Raw genomic sequence first — 20696 nt, 5'->3', positions numbered from 1 at the left:
TAAAAAACCCCTACGTACACACACACGGCTGTTTGACCTCGTCAAACTTTAGCAGGATTTATTAAAGGACAGGTCTGAGAGGAGTTATAGAGCGAGTCAGGCTTCACTTCCTCATGGCTGTGCTTATACATCCTGAAATAATACTGGCCATAAAGAAAATGTTCATTAAAGAAATTTGTCAGTGCACACCCCATAGGACATAACTGTTTTAATCTGCTGCCATTAAGAGCTGCCTCAGATTTACAGTGTAGGGTACTCTTCATTTGCCAGATAGCCTATTAAAGCCGATGACTCTCGCAGATAGGAAATTGGAGTAAGAGGACGTAGCACCTACTGGACCAAGGAGAGACACACACTCATAATTAACGAAGCTTCTGTTACTTTGTTACTCCTGATGAGTATGTTTGAGCCTCTGTTGTTGGATTCACTTTGCTTAATTAAGTGCTAATTGATTAAAAGAAAAGGCATGCATGAATGGAAATATACACTAAAGAAAATGTTGTAATGTAAATTTATAAGAACAGCTTTCACGGCTATTTTAGACTCAGAGGTAGATCAAATTCTTTTTTTTTTCCACTGTGGATATCAGCAAATAGATTAATCTGAAACCATCTGTGTTTCGATGAGCCAGTAACAGCAGGGGATTGCTAGAACATTGTTCTTTTTTTTTCCACTTCTCCCTTTATTTTCCTCTCATAAAGTCATGCTGTAGATTGTAGACAGGATCAGCAGAAAGTTTGATTTGAAGCCATCTGTACGTGAGTCTTCATGTGCTCGTCTGTAAATGGCAGTATGTGTGTGAGTATCTGGCTGCCTGAGGAGCCCATACACACACAGTGATCCTTCACTGTTCTCCAGATGTACACTCGTACAGTAATTAGCTGCAGAGAAAACAGTTCTAAACCCTGTTATTACACAAAGCAATGTGTGGTGTTGGTTCTGTTGCCAAACACTGCCTTGTTTGTTCCAGCAAGAAATAGACTAGACTGCTGAGATAGTCAGACTAGGAAACGATTGACTGCATGGTGGAGTCATTGTCTTAAATGGTGAGAGCATTATATGAGGGATCGCTGTATTCCAACGCTTCACTGGTTGTGTTTAGTTAGTTTCGACTTCCTTTTTTCTCAATCTGAGTTCATCTTTAAGTTCAGCAGCTCACAATATGACAATAACATGTAAGCATTTTACCTCCATGAATTTCATCTTATACATCAATTCTGTTTAAACTCACTTTTACAACAATACAAAGTCCTAAAGGCTTAAATAAGTCCAAATAAAAGCTGTACGAGTGTGGATGGCTTGTATCAAGAGACAGGTTTGGTTAGTTAATATAAAATAGAAGGTTCCAACAAAAGTCAGTATTTCAGTGAGCCTGTTAAATGTTTTCTTTAAAGATAGAGGTTGTTGATATAAGGTAAGCGTCAATGAAAAAGAAATGATGAACAATGATGAAAAATAAATCCTACTGCATAAAATGTTGGATTTTCGTATCTCTTCAGGGCAAATGATCTTCAAATAACAAAATGCATCAGTGATGACTTAAGCCCCTGGTAGACATACCCTGCTCCTTCATGAAGCTCATTGGGATAATGGTCCATCTCAGTGCCAGGGAGGGGGTGAATAGGAGGAGGGGGAAGGGGAACATTGGCCCAGTTGGAGCCATTAGCTTTACTAGGTTTGGAGCCAGCCTTGGTCTTCTTCTTCTTCCCTCCCTTTCCACCTTCAATGAAGAACACAGACATTTAAGAGACACAGTCGTTGAAAATGAGATTAGAAAATAAAATCAATTAAAAACTAATAAACAAGTTGGATAGCATTGCAAATTACAGTAGCATCTGTTGCCAAGTGACAAATGTATCTTCTAGAGAAACTCAATTTAAACCACACACGCTCCTAAGATTACAGATCCATCCGGACTCAATTTCAACATGCCCTTGGAAAATCATACACAATTTCAGAGCCAACATTTCAATGGGCTCCTGCCTGTCAGTGCTTACATAGAAAAGCTCAAGGTTGCCTGATGAAAAGCATGCTCCCATTGATTAATTGCCTGAAAAGCCTCAAATCTCCATAGAAACAGGAGAGAACGGCGGTAAACGAGGCTGAGGCAGACCTTTGTGCTCCACCCATCCCTCAGTGTCCCCTTTAACACCAGGCTTTGGGCTCCACAATGAAATATCTCACTTCACGGCATCATCATAATGAATGGCTTGTGTAGTGTCAGTGTGTCCCTAATGGAATTTACTGAGAGTCTATTACTACTTTCATTTCTTTTATTACACCGGAGAGCCGCTAACCCCATCCATTTCCACTCATATCCCTCCAACACCCAGATTCTCCTCCGACCCATCCATCTTTATAAATCTGCCAGCCAGGTCAATACTGGCTTTTATACGATTTGGTCAATTCGAAATAAACTTAAAGCCCAAATCTGTTTAAGGTTGAGGCAAATCAAAACAAACAAACAAACAAACATACAACAAAAAAAAAACACATGAATACAAAGACACGCAGATTGCAAATCAAATTTCAAACATTTAAAAGTCGATTTGGCTCTGTGGTTTATAAGTCACAACCCTCATTTTCTTTGAATCAATTTCATCGTATATCATATTTTTTTATGAAGTGAAACGATGAGGAAAAAAACCGTTTGTATCTCATGTTTTTGAATGATTTCTTACAAGATCCAGGAACAATGTTAAAGAAATAAAGGATTCAAACTCTATTTGGATTGTGTCTTGACTCCCTTCATACTCTTATATTAGGGCTGCAATAAAAGTCATTGTTTCCCCCATAAATAAAGTATAAAAAAAAACCTTTGGTCTACAAAATCTGAAAACAAATCCTGCAAAAAATGAAGAAATATTGAACGACTTAACAACTAATCAACTGATCAATACATGTCATCAGCGCTGCATCACTTATTGAAAGCAACTAAACTACATGAGTTTATAGTTATATGTGCTTTCACAACTAGTGGTGCAGCAAAGTATATGAACATAATCAAAAACAACATCTATTGATCCAGAAGTATGAGACATGGAACCTCTGTCTGACAAAACAAACTGCCCATGTAAAATTGAATTTTATAATACAGCTATCTAAGCTGGTCACACATTATGTAGAACTTGATTTGGTGCAATCATTTCTGAGTGTTAAAGTTTTTAAACATCTTCTTTTCTCACACTGCTAAGATTGAGCTAACGTAAAAAGAAAAGAGCACAAACTGTTCGGCACTGTACTCATCTATAGATCCATTTGTGGCACAGTGACTTTCTTCTCCACCAGTAAGAACCTTAAATCTCTCTCATGGAAATAACCCACACTGACGTCAGCAGCCACACAGACTCGTGAAAGACATCTTGGGGAAACTCTGTTGAACACATTTGTATCTGTCATCTGATGGTTAGCGCTTGCTGCCAAAGGCCTGTAATCACTTTTCCTCCTGCCACAAAAAAAGCTGCCAACATTGCATGGTGTGCAACGTAAAATCATGCACTCTAAAGTAATCTAATAAACTGACTTTACTCACAGGCAGTAAAAAGTACATCACTGCCATCATAAGAAACTTACAGATGTTCTTTTGTTCTATTGATTATCACGGACGCCAAATGACGTAAACTCTAAAATAAGTTTTTAAGTTATTTTATGGCTTTTAAACTCAAGAGGAACAAAAAGAACCTAACAATGAGAATGATAATGCTCGGTCAGAAGATGAAACATTAGGCATGAGGAGATAGAAGGGGTGTCAGTAAAAGATTAATCAAGAATGGAAGTGATAAAAGAAACAACTGTAAGCCCATGGCAGACAGCAGCCCAGTGCAAGTATGGTCTGAATGTAATTGGGTTTCCTAATCGTACCTCTGGGCGACGCTCGACTTTTACCAATAAATGGGGAGCTGACGTGATTGTTCAATCATCCTTAGCCCTTCACACAAGACTAGCCATCAATATTGTAAATGAGCCTCTTCTAGGGAAGGATGGTCTGGCGCTGAAGTTACAACAGCTTAGTCCAAATATGAAAAATACAGAGAGAGGCTGTGGTTAGGAGCTACACAGGAATTAAACAGTGAAGCAATCTCCTGTGACAAAACTAAGACTTTCTTCAAAGGGGAACACATACTAAATATAGACTCAGCTCTGGGTATTTATACTCTAGGTTTGGGCACTCCCAGCTTATAACTGCAGGGCTGTATAGCCTTGAGCTTACTTTGTTTTCATTGGATGTGTCAGTGCTGAGGGGGAAAGCCACAGAGCAGAGACTCTCGAAGGACTATGCAGCTGGATATAATCGTTGAGTGGTAGAATCATTTCAAAATGGATATCAAAATAACACAAAGTCATCATATTTTGTGTAAAAAAACAAAAAAAACAAAAAAAAAAACGGTTACATAACAGGGTGAGATGCAATATAGGTGGAGTGCAGACGAGAAGCAGGTTACACACAACCATGGACTTCAGATTATCAGGGATTTTGCAGCTGAGAGGAGGGCAGGAGTTTGCAGGGTCCCAAACTGCCTCAGAAAACATCAGCTACCTATTTTCTTCCACACTAAGAAAGCTTTTAATGAGCAGTTTCATGTCCCCAGTGGAGATCCATGCTGCCATGAAAGCTGCTCTATTTCTGTTCCTTTTCATCCTGCTCTCCTCCTTCAGACCTGACATTCATTATTCCTTCCATCTCCTTAGAGGCAGAACAAGGCACTCTAGCTTCAACTCTTCCCCCCTTCAAAGACCAAATCTACTTTGATTGAATTCTGATAAAACCTTTTTCTTGTGCTGTTTCAGATCCATCCCTGTTTTAGGGTGTAGAATACAGTGTACAGCATCACTAGAATATGTACAGTTTATAGACAGACACAGCTATTATTATGCGTCTCATAATCAAAATAGCAACAGGTGTAATGAATATATCACACTCAGTTAGTTAATTATTTAAATATATCATTTTATAGCACAGGTTTTAACATACACTCCACTGTAACTGTCTCTTTAATATTATTCCTGTAGGCAAGGCAAAGCTACATTTTTGCCAATTCTGCAAGTTTTTATCTTGTGCTAAGCTAACAAACTGCTCGAATGCCGTATTTCCTGTTTTTTAAGGTATATTTGTGGGCTTTTTCTGCCTGTACTTAGAGATGGGACAGTGGATAGAGTCAGTAATTAAGGAGAGAGAGAGAGAGAGAGAGAGAGAGAGAGAGAGAGAGAGAGAGAGAGAGAGATAATAGAGAGGGTGGGAGAGAGAGAGAGAGAGAGAGAGAGAGATAATAGAGAGGGTGGGAGAGAGAGAGAGAGATCGCCCGCTCGGAAGACTATCGCCTGCAAACATTGGGCGAGGGTACTAACCACTATGGTCACCAGCGCCTCTGGATGTCACTTTTTAACTGTACAGAGGAGAGATTGTTGTCAATTTTCTTCTCTTTTGAAAAGAATTTGAATGTTAAGATATTCCTCGAAAGCATATTTCTAAAAATTTTCAAGAAGATATACACAGCGAAGCTAACTTATTTTTTTCTTCATCTCATGAAACTACAGCATAAAATAGCATGTTAAGGCCCAGGCGGAGCCCTGAGTAACCTGTGTGTCAATGGGACAAATCTGCCTGAAAGGCATGGTCACTTCCCATCCTTCTATCCAGTCCGCTGTGTGCCAGAGCATTGAATTAGAGACCAGTTAAGGCAGTGGATTGTAACTAGATAAAAGAGAAGAGTGGAGAGGAGGAATGCAGAGGGCTGCCTTGGCGTCCTATAAATGACATTGTAATTCTCTGAACATGGGTTTTAGTGTAGTCAGCCACCATTAGGGGAAGAGGGAAGAAGGGAGGTATTTTTGCCACTTTACCCAGCCAAGCATCTCTAATGGTGAGTGTGTGTGTGTGTGTTTGTGTGTGTGTATGTAGTCCACTCTGTCTGAAAGACTCCCTCTGCCCCTATTCCCGTCTGCTCAAAGAAAGACAAAGCCTGCACAGTGATGGCAGAAAACCAGTGTTAGCACTTGCAGCTATACTCAGTCAGAAGATGATAAGCACTATTCTTTCTCTCTGATTTAAATGTTCCATTTTCTTTATGCTCCAATAAGCTGTCAATTCCTATCTTTTATCCCATAATGGCTATTGTACACAGTACCCTGAGTAACTAAAGAAATTGCTTGAAATCATTCACATGTAATGAACTGTAAGAAGCGAAGTCTGAGTGAGAAAAGCATCTTTGGTGACTGAGAGGGACTGTGTTTATAAAATTCCTCTTAGATGTCAGGTTAGCACATGCAAATAACAGATCAAAAGCGCAATTAGGACATCAGTCAATCATAAAGTCAAGCGGCAGAACCCCCGAGAGTGTCCCAGTCTGATTTGTAAGATCCTCTTCTGCGTAAACCAACCTGAGAGACTGCCGCTTCGCTCTGAGCTGTTGTGAGAGCTGGTGGTGCTGAAATCTTGTGATTGGTTGTGTGGGATTCTATTAGACAATCCATCGGCCAATCGGTAGTCGGGAATGAAAAGGAGGGCTACAGTGGGGGTTAAAGGGCAAAAATCACAGTGGCATCAGGTGACTGGCAGTTAGCACAAGCACATGCAAACATGCAGTTAGAGCATAAAGCAAGCAGGAAATATTCAGGGTTCAAACATTCAACAAGGTGCACCTGGGTAACTTTTCTTTGACCTTTTTTGTAATGTTATGCACAAGACAAAACAGTCGTAGAAACTTCTGATTTGCTGTTGATTAAACAAATAATGCTACCATCAGCAACACTTTATTTTCATAAAATTGAAGATTTGACTCCATGCTGTTTACCCGTTTGAGCTTTTCATTTGTTTCAGAATCAAGGCTAGGGAACATAACAAAAGCTTTTCTTTTAACAAGCAAATGCAAGTCAGAGACATTGCTAAAATGTATTACGAATTTATTTAAGACTGTTGGAAAACAAGATCAATATATCATAAAAACACAGCCAAAGAACATTTACTACACCATAAGTGTGAAACTCGTCTTAGCTCTGATTAATCCTGCCTCAAATCCACGGTAATTCATTTGGATTATTTTCTTTAATTTGAGTCAAGATAAAAAGGATTAGCAATTACTCAGAAAGTGAAGGAGGAGTGATGCAGATATGGAAACCCAGCAAGAAATAGATGACTTAACTTATGCACCCTTTATTCATACAGGATGTGTTTATTCAACCTTGGAGAGTAACCAAGATGAAGTCATCGTGGGGGGGTGAATGACTCTTTTTTAAGAAAACTCCCCCAAACCACAGCAGGTTTGGAAAGGCTACAGAGACCTTTTAATGAAAACTTTACATTTCAAATAAAGGTCTTTTTATAACTGTAAATGTGTGGCTTGTGATTTATCTGCTTTGTTTTTGATGTTGCTGTATGAGGATTTTCTTTTGGGGACTGGATTATAAATACATCAACGACATTTGACAGACCTCACACAGAAGGGCAACCGGTACCTACAAATTGCCTTAAGAACATTTACTTTCATGTCTGACTTACTGTTGTTGCAGGAGTTCTTGTCAGGCAGGGAATAGCCCAAGCTGGCCATTTCCTGCTTGGCCTGGAGTGAGGCCTTCCACTGAGCCTCGGGCAGGTCTACAGCCAGCTCGTGGATACTGCTGGAGTGAAGAATCTGGGTGGTGGCGTAGGGAGTGGCTTGGGATGTCTGACCAGGACTGTTGTAGTTGGCTTTGGTGGTGAAGTCTATGCTGCTGTAGATGGCTCCGTCAGATAGCATGGTGCCTGTTTTATCCCCTTGACCAGAGGGGAGATCTAGAAAAGGGGGGTGGGTGGTTAGAGGGCATACATCTTCTAAAATACACATTTAGCTTTATTGTAAGTGGAGCAATTAAATACCACATGTGGTTTGGCTTTGATGCAGAAAAGAGGACTACAGTATCCCTCTTTAGTTTTGGTCATTTCAGTGTAGTTCAGAACTTATACGATTGCACTTAACAGGCTCATCCATTAAAAAATAAAAAATAAAAAAAAATAAAAGGACTCCAGTTATGACAAATAGCTTTTCTTGAAGACGTATGAATATCTCAGTCTCCTCCTCCCTCTGTTTGTGTACATGAGGAATAATACTGTTGCTCCCCTTGTGTTTGTTGCAGGAGGAGAGAGAGGGAGAGAGAGTCAGGGAAAGAGCAAGCAGACTCACTCTGCAGTGCATGGCTTGCATGCCCAGTGAAGGGTAGATGATGTAGAGCCGTGGCGGAAGTGTCCGCATCTGCGCCAGTCAAGCTGCGCCTGTCCTTCACGACTGGCTGCACAGGACCATCCTTTCAAAAACCCATCCACCCCCTGCTCCTCTGCCCAGCTTCTCTCACATTCTCTTGCTGTGAGGTATGGGCTATGACACCAGGCTTGACTATTTGCCATTACTCAGACTGGTGACAGCAGAGGCCCTGCTGTTAATGTTCTAGCTGTCCTCAGATGTGATATATAAATATATACCCAAACACACGTGTGATATGCATATATGTAAACATGATGCATGCATAAATATACATGATGAACAACAGGAGGAACGCAAGCCATCATCTTTCATCTTTATTGCCTCTTTCTCAAAGCCTAAAGGACAGCATCAGGGCACTCACCTCCTCGGCTAAAGTTACTCAGGTCATTTGGTCCCCCGGAACTGCTGTTGACAGGCAGGCTGGTGGCCGGCCAAGAGTCCGCTAACCAGGGGTAACCTGGGTCACTGGCATTAAGTAGGCCCGGCCGGCTAGGCAGACACACAGGATGAAAAGCTACATTACACAAAGGCTGTGAAATCACATTATTATCAGAGCTTTATGTGGAAAACATTTCCAGTTACTTGGTATGCATAGTCTTATCCACATTATGTTGGATTCAGAAATTATGAATAAAAACATGACATTAATCAGCAGCGAGACAATGGACGGACAAAAATTCAAACAAATGTTTAAATGTAAGAATGTGCACGAGAATGTGTGTTTGTGAGAGATAAGGCTGCTTTAAGCAACAGACGCTAATGAAAATATTCAGAGATAGGGGGAAATACAGTACGGATACATTTCTTCTACTGTGAAGTTGAAATTCCTTCAGGCAAACGCAGCCCTTTATCTGTCTGTTCCTCCTGCTGTGTCTTTGTCACATTCCTTGAGTTATTAATGCAAAATCACACTTTGCAGACACTAATGCATGCATTTGCTCTCTGCACACAAGTACAGCATTACACAAGGACACCCACATGTGCATGTTTCCTTATCCATTAATTTCCTGTGCATTCTGCTGTGTTTTCCCATCAACCCCTTGTGGTGATGTCCAGACAGTCTAAATCTTATCTGATGAGACGTCAAACGTCGGCCACAGACCCAACATGTTGCCCCGACCCACTTGTGGGATGCCCGTACAGTATGTGGGAGAGGGCAGCTCCATTTAACAGGTGTTGTGTCCCTCCTGAGAGGGTGAGACCCATAAAAAGCAGCCATTAAGACTTTAACCTGCCATGGGTGACTGCTGGGAGGCCATTAGGGCCACTTTGCTGTACAATCACGTCTCAGGCTCGTTACCATGGCTAACACAGATGGAGTTAAATGAGAATGCGACGGAGCTAAATGCCTTTTTGTAAGTGTCACTTTTGTTGACACATCACACTGTGCTTGTTTTCAATGACTTTACATTCATATAGATACAGAAAATAGGATTATCAAATCTAATAATATATAATAAGTAGTAAATATCAGCAGAGGAAGGATAAAAAAATAAAATATTTTTTGTATCATAAAGAACCCTGTCAAGTTCAATGGAAAGTGCCTTCTGAAAAATCCCCCTGAAAGTCAGCCCCTGCAACTGGAAGTCAAACACCACATATGGTGCAGAGGATGGCATCCTCTCAGAAAAACAGAACACCCTGCTGTCAATACCAGGCAGAGCTAAATGTAGCTGTTTACAGATACACATCCTGAGAAGCTGCAGAACTCAGTAGTAAGCGGCCAGGCTGTGTCTTAGCTCCAGTGGTGAGTCGTGTTGGCATTGAGGCACCGGGTAAGAGTGAAGCCCTGAGGACAAGGACAGGTAATGGGTGTGTTACAGTCAGCCTCTCGCTCAGCCACAGGTTCTAATGAGAAGAGGGGGTTTAGTATGAACTGCAGCCCTGGCAAGCTTCGAGCCCTCGCTGTGGTTCCTGAATGCTAAAACAGGCCCTCGGGGGAGAAAAGTCATTCAAATTGATGGCTGTGCATCAGACAGATGCACTTTTATAGGGTAATACATCTCTCCCTGTCCTTCCTACCTCTGTTTGTTGCTGCCATGTTTTCCAACTGCCATCATGATCTCTCATCGTACCATATTTCACTGTTTTCCTTTATTTATCCATCCTACACCTTTGTCACATTTTCTATCCATCCTCCCTACCTTTAATTTATAAGGTATCTACCAAGTAAAAAAAAAAAAACTTTGGTAATAAACCACACCTTTGTCTAACTTATCCTGTGGGCACTATATGTATCCTCACCAAGCCTTCTAAAGAAAGACCATTTGAAGACATGGAGCTGATAGTGAAGCTGTCTGCATTGTCATTGTATTTATGACACAATTTTTGAGATTGGTATAATTTGAATAAGATTGATTCCTATATTAGATATTCACTCTATCTAAGTGCATATGTGTCTAACTGTATGTGAGAAGTGTGTGTGGTTCAGTAATGGGTAGCGGTTGAAGGGATGGACACCGGGTCATACATCGAATGAAAAGTCAACACATAACTTTTAATCCCTGGCCATCCGAGGATGGATGGCAACCTTGGCAGATAGAATTTGATTTGGAGCGTTTCCTCTCCCTGTTAGACACTTCAGTTACTTGTGATGGGTAGGAAACCATAAATACTGCCCAAGATGCCTGACACTGAGCCTCCTATAAATAAGCCCAGTGAGAGGTATTAATTCCAGAGCAACTTCATAAATCAAGTGTTTACGGTCCCACATAATGGTGAATAGAACTTGGATACATCTAGACATTAGCTAAAAACTCAAGCATTGGGAAAAAGATGACTTTATAGATCAACTCACAGGCAACACACAATCATTCAGCATTCAGATTCAGGACACTAAAGGAATCTCCATAGCAACAGTGTCAGTGAAACCTGTTCACCGCCATGCTCTGCCCATGCTTCCCACCAATAGGCGAGAATCTGCTTAGCTAAAATATTGATCAGTGCCAGGATAGGAAGTTATTACTACCTCCTAATTACCATCTCCCTATTGGCAGGGGGATAAGGAATGAGCCCTTATCAGCTTTTATCAATTTCAATTGAGCAGCCAAGTCAAGTCGTGCAGGTCTACCAATCTGCAGCCTATTCATCTTCCATGAATCATTTATTTTGTGATCGATTAAGTGTAATGTTCAGTCAGGGCAATTTGGTAGGGGCCAATGAGAAACTAGAAACAGACGCGGCTTCATTTGCTATTGTCTAATTAATGCAATAAACATCTCATGTAACAAATGAACACATTTTCCTCTGATACCCTGCTGCACATTTCCACTTTCAGGGCAGATGGGCAAGTTGCAACATCTGGGATTTGATGGCACCAGAGTGACTGACAGATCAGAGGCTCTGGTTGGATTATGAGTTTCAGACTGCATCCTTTTTCAGTGATGGAGAAATTGTGGCAGTTGCGACTACTGACTAAAGATATGACAAATATAGAGCACCAAAAATACAGACATTTCAAATCCCATTCGCTGGAGTGAGAATCCGAACCACTTATGTGGAAAATTGAAGAAAAAACACTACAGCAGAAAAGTAGATGAGAAAGGGCTTGGCAAGTGGCGTGGCTAATTCATTGAGAGCGTGATGGAAGCTCACAGAACAATATAGGCAAATTCTCTGTTCTGGCATTCAGTCATACCCACACAGTAAGGAAGGGGGGTGGAAGTATGAATATAAAAAAGCTGCAACCAGACCACAGAAGAGACACATTCGCAAAAGCCCTGAGACACACAGGGTCAGATTCAGCTGGCAATCTCTTGCTGAGTGTTTGAGCTCTGGAGGCTTTACCTAGTCAGGTGTGATAAGCAGTCAGTAGACAGAAGCGCAGGATTCTCAAGGGACTTTCTTGAATACCCACAAAGGCTCAGTAACTGGTGTCATTGAGATGTGCCCTATTGTCTGTAGCCCCTCTCGCTGTCACCAACACACACTGACACAGAGCAGGCTGTATGGGGGTGCAAGTGGGGTACCTCCACACACATCTATCCCTTGGGTAATTATTTTTACATTATTACATGTGCTCAGATCCCAGCCGCCCACGCAAGGTGACAGGCAAATTTATCACTCCGAAGGGGTTCTGGGTTGCCTGTAGCCAGCAGCTGAAGATAAATGACAAAATAAAAGCACTCTCTGCTTAAATTGTTTCTGTTAATTCTGTTGAGGAGATTTACGAGTTCATCCATCGATGCATGAACAGAGATGTGGAAGAAATGCGCATTTGCACTTCAGTTTGCATGGCAGGAACACAAACATATTGGTTATCTACAGTATCTATCAGTGATTTATCAGGGTTGTAATCAGATGCCTCTCGCTGGAGACTTATTGCTTGACTCAGGAGGAAAGGTTGTGTTTGAATGTGTGAAGCTCAAGTCACAGAGGATGAAATCATAAAGATTGAAGTTTTGTATTTGCTCAGGTTATTGAACTCAATAAATGATGGCTCTTGTGTTGTTGTTGTTGGTGGGAAGCTCACCTTCCATTGCTCATCAGACCGCCGTCGACCCTCTGGAATGTCACTAAAGTCAGAAAAGAAAGAGAGAAGAAAGGGACAAAGCCAGACCTTAAGTTTTAATAACAGTTTACATAGCAAAAAAAACTAAGGATTCATTGTCTTTTCAATACTGTCCAGTTCGCCCTTGTGATGCAATGCTACTTTTTTTAACTGTTCTCTTTCTCTCACACAGCTAGACAGTGGATGGAAAAACTGAGGGATGCAGATGTCCCCACTGCGTCCAATGCCTTTGATGAAAATTAAAAAAAGAAGCGCAATGATGAGGATTAGATATTGCTCGGCTTTGCATAAGTGGAGGCGTCATGTGTTCCTCAAGGACAAGATGCCTTATGAGAGGCAAAACTCATTTCGTCGTTCTTATTTTGCAGCGGAGTTATTATCAGATTTGTGATTAAATCTCAGCCCAAAAATGATTAGAAAAGGCAGAGGGCTCATTAATCACGTGGAGTTCTCTATCTGCAAGCGCTGAGACTGACTTACTGATCTTTCAGCAAGCAAGGCTCCCCAGAAGCCATACATGTGGCCTGTTCCATTACAGTGATCTATAGATAACAAGGGCCGCTCTTTGTCAGTGGCTAGTAAAACTCTGTGGCTCACAGAGAGAGACGGCTGTGAAGGATCCATTTCATCTCTGCTCAGTGACCATGATGACAAAGCAGCATCCAGACTTCTAAGCATGTAAGATCTTCAATGGATCACACAGGAAACACAGAAAAGCGTCAAGTTTTGGAAATCACCTCATGCCGATGAGAGGAAAAAAAGAGAGAAGGGGAAAAAAAAGAAAGAAGAAAGCTGGTTCACCCGAGAGAGAGAGAGAGAGAAGGAGAGCTGTTAGTAATTTAGCTCATTTGTTTCCACAGATGGAGATTAAAGGGAGGAGGAGGCTGAACATTCCTCCTCTCTTTTCTGTTTCATTCAGGTTGATTCCACAACAAGCCCAGGCATGGACCCGAGAAGGGGCTTTTCTGTGGCTAATGTAGTAACGTACATGACAGGGAAAGGAAAACTCCCACAGTAGATTACAAAGGATGCTAACAGGACATTTTAATGCATCCTCAACATTACCTAAGCATGCTTAATCCCATTTTGTCTCTCGGGGAAATATTGTCGGATTTTAACGAGAGAAACACAGTTTGAAGTTTTCTGAGGTTGCTTGTCAGAACAGTTTGTAGTTTGCAGCATTAACTGCAAACTAGCAAATTGAATTCTTACTGCTAAAAAAGTTTGAGATAAAACCAATATTGCAGGTCCGTCTGAATTATATATGGCTTTGAGACAGTTTGAGACAGAGTTGGTATTCTCTTCTTTTTTTTTCTTCTTTTTTTTTTTGGCAAAGCTCATTCTCTTTGTTCCACCAGCAACAAACTTGCATTAGAGTATTTTCTGTCGTTTGAGGGAGACGACTGACAGTGGGAGGAGGTGGAGGCGAGGGGAGGCTGTGCAGCGGGAAGGCCTCTGAAGTCCCTATCTGTGCTCAGGCACATTTCTGGGTTGCTGTGGAATACTTTCATGTTAGCCAGAGTGACACGGCGGCATTGCTGTGCTTCTCGCCTCCGTCTTCCAGATAAGCACTTTCTCCAATATGAATACAGATTAATCCCTTTTAATAAGCATTAAGGGAGGGGTGGACGTAATCAGCATATAAAAATTCCATCAAATCTCTTTCCTGCTGGCTGTGTGCCTCAACAGTGTGCTGATTTACCTCTCCTGCCCTGACAGCTTTAGGGGGCCGAGATAGGACACTCTCGATACATCAACTAATTGTCAATACAGGGAAGAGCAGCGCTGTAGGACCCCTCAGACACACTCTGGCTCATGTTCTAAATATCACCTCACTCTAATGTTATCATCTCTCCTATACTTCACCTTGTTTTGTGTTTGCCCCTTAAAACTTTAGTGAGATAATATTCGTCCTTTCTGGCTTCTGTGTGTAAGCCTCACAAGTGTGATCCATATTTTGAAGCTGATATTCCATTAAGATATTAGTGTTCCCTACTTCCTGTTGATCCCAAAAAAAAGGGAGGGGTTTCGGCTGAAGATCCAGAGGAAGATTTCACTAAAACGTGTTTTCAGTTTGTCAGTAAACTTGTAACTTTTTACCACAGTGTCTATGAAATGCTACTCTCTGTTGAGTCCACTCAAACTCCAGACTGTAAGACACACTGTCAACAGTTCCTCCAAAGTCTTCTTAAAAAGAATAACAACATGGCTAGTTAAATATCGCCACAGTAATAGTGGATATTGTCACAATAAAAAAAAACAACACATAAGTTAAATTGAAGAAAAAGGGTAAAGAACTCATCAAACAGCTCCCTTAAAGACACCTAAGGAGAACAAACAGGGACAATACGACAGGATCTGAGACTTAAAAAAGACAAAAAAAAAAGAATGAGCTCATTAGAGGAGGAGAGAGGAGGACACGCTTACCCTATACCACTGCCACCAAAAAAAGATACACAATACATGATGAAACTACATTCAAACCAGGAGCAAGAACAAACAGAAATACAACACAAAATGTAAAGAAAGCTGCAGGGCTGCAGGGCTCTGGTCATGGCCAATAGAAAATCCAGATTTTTTTAGTGGTTGGCGTTATATGTTGGCGTTATGGCACAACGGAAAGATCGGTATATGCCATGACCATAAGTCTGACAGTTCAAGCACATATACTGTATACGGTTAGTGGGCAGGAGATGACTCTGCGTAGAGGTGGGGTGAGGAGACAGGACAAATGAACAGTACCTGCAGGGGTGAAGGTGAAGGACTGAACTGCAAAACAAGAAGACAGAGAAGTTGTGCGTTAAAAGCCTGCAGAGATAAGCGGTGCTTTAGGGGAGTCTGCACACTGGGCACGTTGTTGAGCAAAGAGGTGGTGAGGGTCATTACAAGTAGGACCTCATCGTCACCCAGCGTGCAGAGCTTCAGCCAAGAAAAGCAGCCGGCTCAAAGGCCACAGAGGTGTAGAAATGGTGGCGAAGCAACAACGAAAACACACAAACACATAAATGTAACAAACAGAAATGAAGAGCAAATTATTCAAACCAGAAGAGCAAAATATGGTGCGTGCACTTTTGCGCAAAAGTGCTTAAAACGACTAGAAAACAAACGCTACATGACTTTGTTTCACTTAAATTCTGCTTTTTAATAAGGCAACAACTAATTCAAGAATTATGTGGAGCACTGACTGCAGTGCTTATGTGTGTCCGCTCATTACCATTTTCTGCTCTCTAATTAAATCCTGTACACTTGGCGCTGTATGTGGACTTGGTGGTTGCTCGTGTTGACCAGGGGTCACTTAGTAAGATGTTAGGGTCAGTGTGTGGGAGGTGAGTTGGACCAACTCCAGCATCAGTGACCAGAAGAGAGTCCAGTCTGCCCACTCAGCTCAGCCCACCCTGGGCTATTAACCAACACTGTGGGTGGATTTGTCAAAAACTGTAGCCTTCTGAAAATGAGTCACACTGACATCTGTCTCCCTGTTGAGCTTTAACACCACAGCCACCTTAACCAACTGCTCACAGCTTCTAAACTGAAACAAAAAATAGTGCACTGATTGAGAATAAAGTATGATCATTAACTTGAGAAAGTATCTCTTCGGCAAGGAAAAAAAAAAAAAAAATGTCTATTGTTTTCTAAAGCATCACATCAGATTGTCAGAATAACTTTGCATTAGTGACGAAGAGGCTTTGCTCAGGCTAACCTGCGTAGTTGCTCAGACCCTTTCTCTTCTTTCTTCTCCAGTACAGCCAGATGCTGAAGCCCATGAGGATGACCCAGCAAGCCCCACCAATACCGGCAATAAAAGCAGGCTGCTTCACCACATCAGTAATCTGCTCTGTGATGCTGTTGTTCCGGTTCCCATGTATAATCACGTCCCGGAACTCTTTACCTGAGGGCACAGGGATAAACAGGCAGCATTAGTGTGACGCTGGTGGATACTTGCTAGAAAGAAACAGTGAAATAACAACACAGTTATGGTCGATATGCTGCTTCAAGGTGAAAGCTATCACAGGTGCCGGTGAAATAAGGGCTTGAGAATGTCCCACTTTTTCATTGTGAAGAAATAACACCTCAAGAAAGGGGGTTAGTGCAAGATTAAGCTCAGAGAAGGAAGATATGATGAATTTCAGCCGAGATATTGACCAAGGGAGCAGGACATAGATCCAAAGGATGTGCAGTGAAACATAATGTACAGACTGAAAAAGGACAAAGCCTAAAAGCTTATAACAAACCCCCGAGGTGAGCAGGTTGTTTGCTTAGCTCAGGTCCTAATTCACTCTGTTGCCGATAAAACACACCATGTGAAATGAGAGGAGAGGATACCGGTCTGTATTGATCGTCTATGGCAGCTCACCCGGCCTGCTCTACTTGACACTATTCCACGGAGCGTGATGAGACTCGAAGCACAAACAACAGTTCCCACAAGCTGACAGGAACAAATACACACTCATAAAGATAAACACACGCGCATTACATGGGTTGTGTATGCACGCAATACTACACATGTGCTCTGAATTTCTTTTTATGACTGTGTCACCGCAAAAAACTACACACCCATTTCCACATCCACAGACAAGCAAACACACAACATATTATATCAGCAAGCTCGGGGCTCTGCTCCTGGAGATGGATTATGTGAGTGACACTGGGGAAATAAGAACATGCTACAGGCCAAGCCATCAGTTATGGGTCAAATCAGGCACAATCTGCCCCAGCTCCACATAAATCATATGTGGTCAGGACACATATCAAAAAAGGAGTATTTTAACCATATTATTCATTTTTGCACTTCCTAGTCTTGAAAGGAAACACTGACGCTATCTGTTCTTCGGCCTCAATCATCCACTAACAGTGAAATACAAACACTGGTGTCAACACCTCGATTCGGAACGTTTCTATCAATGAAACTCACCGATGATAATAGACTGAGGTTCACTCTTGACGCCAACCCCAGCACTTGTGCTTGCCGCCACCTCCACCCGGTACACCACGCCCACCTGCAGCCCGCCCACCACCACTGAACGTATGGCTGCGTCCACTGTCTTATTTACATGGAAGCGTGTCTCATTCCCCAGACACCAGATCTACAGCAGAGAAGGAGACAAAACAGAGATGGGATTCATTCCATTTGGCTTAGTGGAAGTTAGATGAGAATCCTGGTTGAGGATTGCTTGCTGCGTCAAACCTTGTACTCCTGGATAATGCCGTTCTGGTGGTCTGGTGGAGGAGGGTCCCAGGAAATGCTAATTGAAGTGCTGTTCTGGTTTCCCACAGTCAGGACTGTTACCTGCTGAGGAGGGGCACTTGGAGCTGAAAAAGGAGGCACAAAAAAAACAGGTCAACAATTACATTACCTTCCATGGAGCCGAGTAGTAACTAAGTAACACTTAGAGACAAGAATACCTGCCCTGCAGTGTTGTACATCTGAATGTGTTTGAACCAATCTGTATGCACAAATGCACATACACAAAAACAGACCAAGACTTTTTCAAAGAATGTTTTACTTCAGAGATAGCAAAGGTGGCTGATGACTGTCAAAATGGCTCATTAAGGGGGGAGGGAGAGAGATTTACATGGAAACCCAACAGGTCTGACATGGCTATAACCCGTCTTTAGGGCTTCACTATGATTTAATATCTCATCCTCTGCTACAGCCCGGTGGATTTGTTCAGAGAATACTCGTATTGATTTGTGGAATGAGGCCTGGCACAGTAAGGCAGAGGCTCTCAGTCAAACTAAGACTCCCTCACTGGCCGAGCCAGGGTGGCATGAGGGTCAACAAGCTTATAGGATGAGTCGCAGACGAGAAGAAAATGTGAAAAAAAAAACATTTACTGGAAGAGGAAGGAAACAAAGTCTGAGTCAACATATTGACTGATTTCAACGATCAGCCAGATGAAACTAAAGCCAGTAGGTAAGGATCAGAAAGAAGGTTCAGAGTAAGGCACCACTAAATGAATTGGCTCCATCCACAGGCAGACAGATAGTGGAAAGAAACACGACAACTCCGAGCCTTAATACACCTCACTCTGTTGTTATTCTGATGGCAACAATATTCTGACCCCACAAGGGGTAACCGAGGAAAAATAAATAACAGTTGGCCCAACTTGAAATAACGTTTTAAAAATAATGTTTTCTCATTTCCGCAGTGGCTGGCAGGGGAGCGGCACCACAGCAGAATACTGACAGGTCAATTACTCCTGGGCTGCCTCTCCCTCACCTCGCCGCCATCCAAAATGGCACGTGTCACCCTGTAAATCTGTGCTCATCCCTCAGCGCGATTGGCCACACCGGCCCCCAGAGAGCCAGGAGGCCCTGGCATGGTGAAAGATGAATGGGTCCAATGATGAACCCAACACCTTGGCCAGATTAGAAACAATCTACCAAGGTAGCATCTGATCAACCATCATGCTAGAGGCTCTCCAACAGTGCATTACATCCAGGTGACAAAGTGCCGGAATGGTGCGTGGCAGCCATCAGAGGCAATGTCGTTCAAAGTTAATGTTATGAATGATTTAGCAGCTTATTATCATGCATATTTGGACTAAACAATTCACATTTTTCATTAGAGGCCTGGGAGGCTGCACTAATAGAGCCATTAGCAGGATGATGTATGGCCAGCAGAAATGTGACCCCCTGTCTCTCAAGCACACATAGCACTGTGCTACATGGAGAAGGAACACAAACATGTGATATCCACAGACAAAGGAAGCCAATAAGCAACACAAAGCAGTGGGTGGTGAGGGAGGAAACCTATGGACCCTCCCCAGAGATATCCATCAACATGACTATAGATTAATCTGAAATAAACAAACATGTATACAAACATTACTTGTTTCCCCCTCTCCCATATTTTGCATTAAAGATTAATTTAAGGGCATCATTTAGCAGGAATAAAATGGCAACTAGAAGTAGCCATGACATGACAGTCCAGATGGAGAGAAAGAAAGATATGTGAGAAAGGAGTAGGAAGACAAAGACAGACACAGCATGGGCTGATCTTACTGTAAGCAAGCATCCGTCTGGACCTGCTCTCGGGATTCTCTAATTGTGTTAGCTAATGGACTACCTTAGTTTTAATCACCCTCTAAACGGAACTTCTCTATCCATCTCCCTGCCCTTCTCGGTAGTCCCAGGGTCTCGGAGGAGCCTAGAGCTGTGTGTCTGAAGGTGTATCAGCTATGACCAGGCAGCAGCGGGGTGGTAACAGAAATAGTAAGGGGTCACTGCTCACTGAGGGACTGGGATGCAGATAGAGCAGAAGCAGAGAGCGTTATCAGCATTCGCAATTGCTGGGACATGCAGATTCTGAAGGCCAGGTGGTGTGCAGGGATGTATGTGTGTACTGTATTGTGTGTGTGAGTGTGTGTTTTTGGACAGCTGTAATGGGATGGCAGCTCCACTACAGCAGTGTGCAGACTGGCTGGCCACAGGAGATACGGTCCCTCTGAGGATGGGAAAATAGATGGACCTGTCACACGGACAGGATGTGAACTGTCTCCTATACATGCAGGCCTAAATATGTTGTGGCAAGATGGGCTTTGTCTCCAGTATAAAAGGTCTGTGTTTGTCTTTTTGTGTTTTTTTTTTTGTCTTTCTTTACTTCAGATCAACTCATTGTAAAATTTTGACTCTGAGACTTGAAAGGTGAAGTGAAGCTGCGCCCGGACAGGTCAAAAAGTAAATTCATCCAAAACCAGACATGTGTGTGCGTCTCTGTGGCATGCTGGTTTATGTGTGTGTATGTGTGGCGAGGTATTTTTTTTGCGCCACATAGCCTTGTCAGAGCCTGTCTGAATCAAGCTTTGGGCGACAGACCATATTCGCAAGAGGAAGTGTGTGCTGTGTCCAATCACAGCTCAGGCCTGTGGCTGCTGGGTGATGGATTAGAAGAAGGTTGGCACTAACACTCACAATCATAAAAAGCACAGCAGGAAGGACAAAGAGACAAG

General features: G+C 42.3%; 1 protein-coding gene across 5 annotated transcripts in view; it reads right to left on the bottom strand.

Annotated features, from left to right (window-relative positions):
* robo2 (roundabout, axon guidance receptor, homolog 2) overlaps nt 1–20696 on the bottom strand; it is a 284885-nt gene that overhangs the window by 12589 nt on the left and 251600 nt on the right. For all 5 annotated transcript variants that reach the window (XM_079354779.1, XM_079354778.1, XM_079354781.1 and 2 more), the window contains 9 exons: nt 17930–18054; nt 17657–17828; nt 16445–16633; nt 15487–15513; nt 12706–12748; nt 8596–8723; nt 7496–7768; nt 6379–6504; nt 1561–1720 (listed from right to left, as the gene is read on the bottom strand). In XM_079354779.1, coding sequence (XP_079210905.1) covers nt 1561–1720; nt 6379–6504; nt 7496–7768; nt 8596–8723; nt 12706–12748; nt 15487–15513; nt 16445–16633; nt 17657–17828; nt 17930–18054 — 1243 coding nt within the window. The remainder of the gene's footprint in view (nt 1–1560; nt 1721–6378; nt 6505–7495; nt 7769–8595; nt 8724–12705; nt 12749–15486; nt 15514–16444; nt 16634–17656; nt 17829–17929; nt 18055–20696) is intronic.

Source organism: Symphodus melops (assembly GCF_947650265.1).
Source record: "Symphodus melops genome assembly, chromosome: 10".
Classification (NCBI taxonomy): domain Eukaryota; kingdom Metazoa; phylum Chordata; class Actinopteri; order Labriformes; family Labridae; genus Symphodus; species Symphodus melops.
Note: the sequence above shows the minus strand (reverse complement) of the source record. Positions and strands in the feature narration are given on the sequence as shown.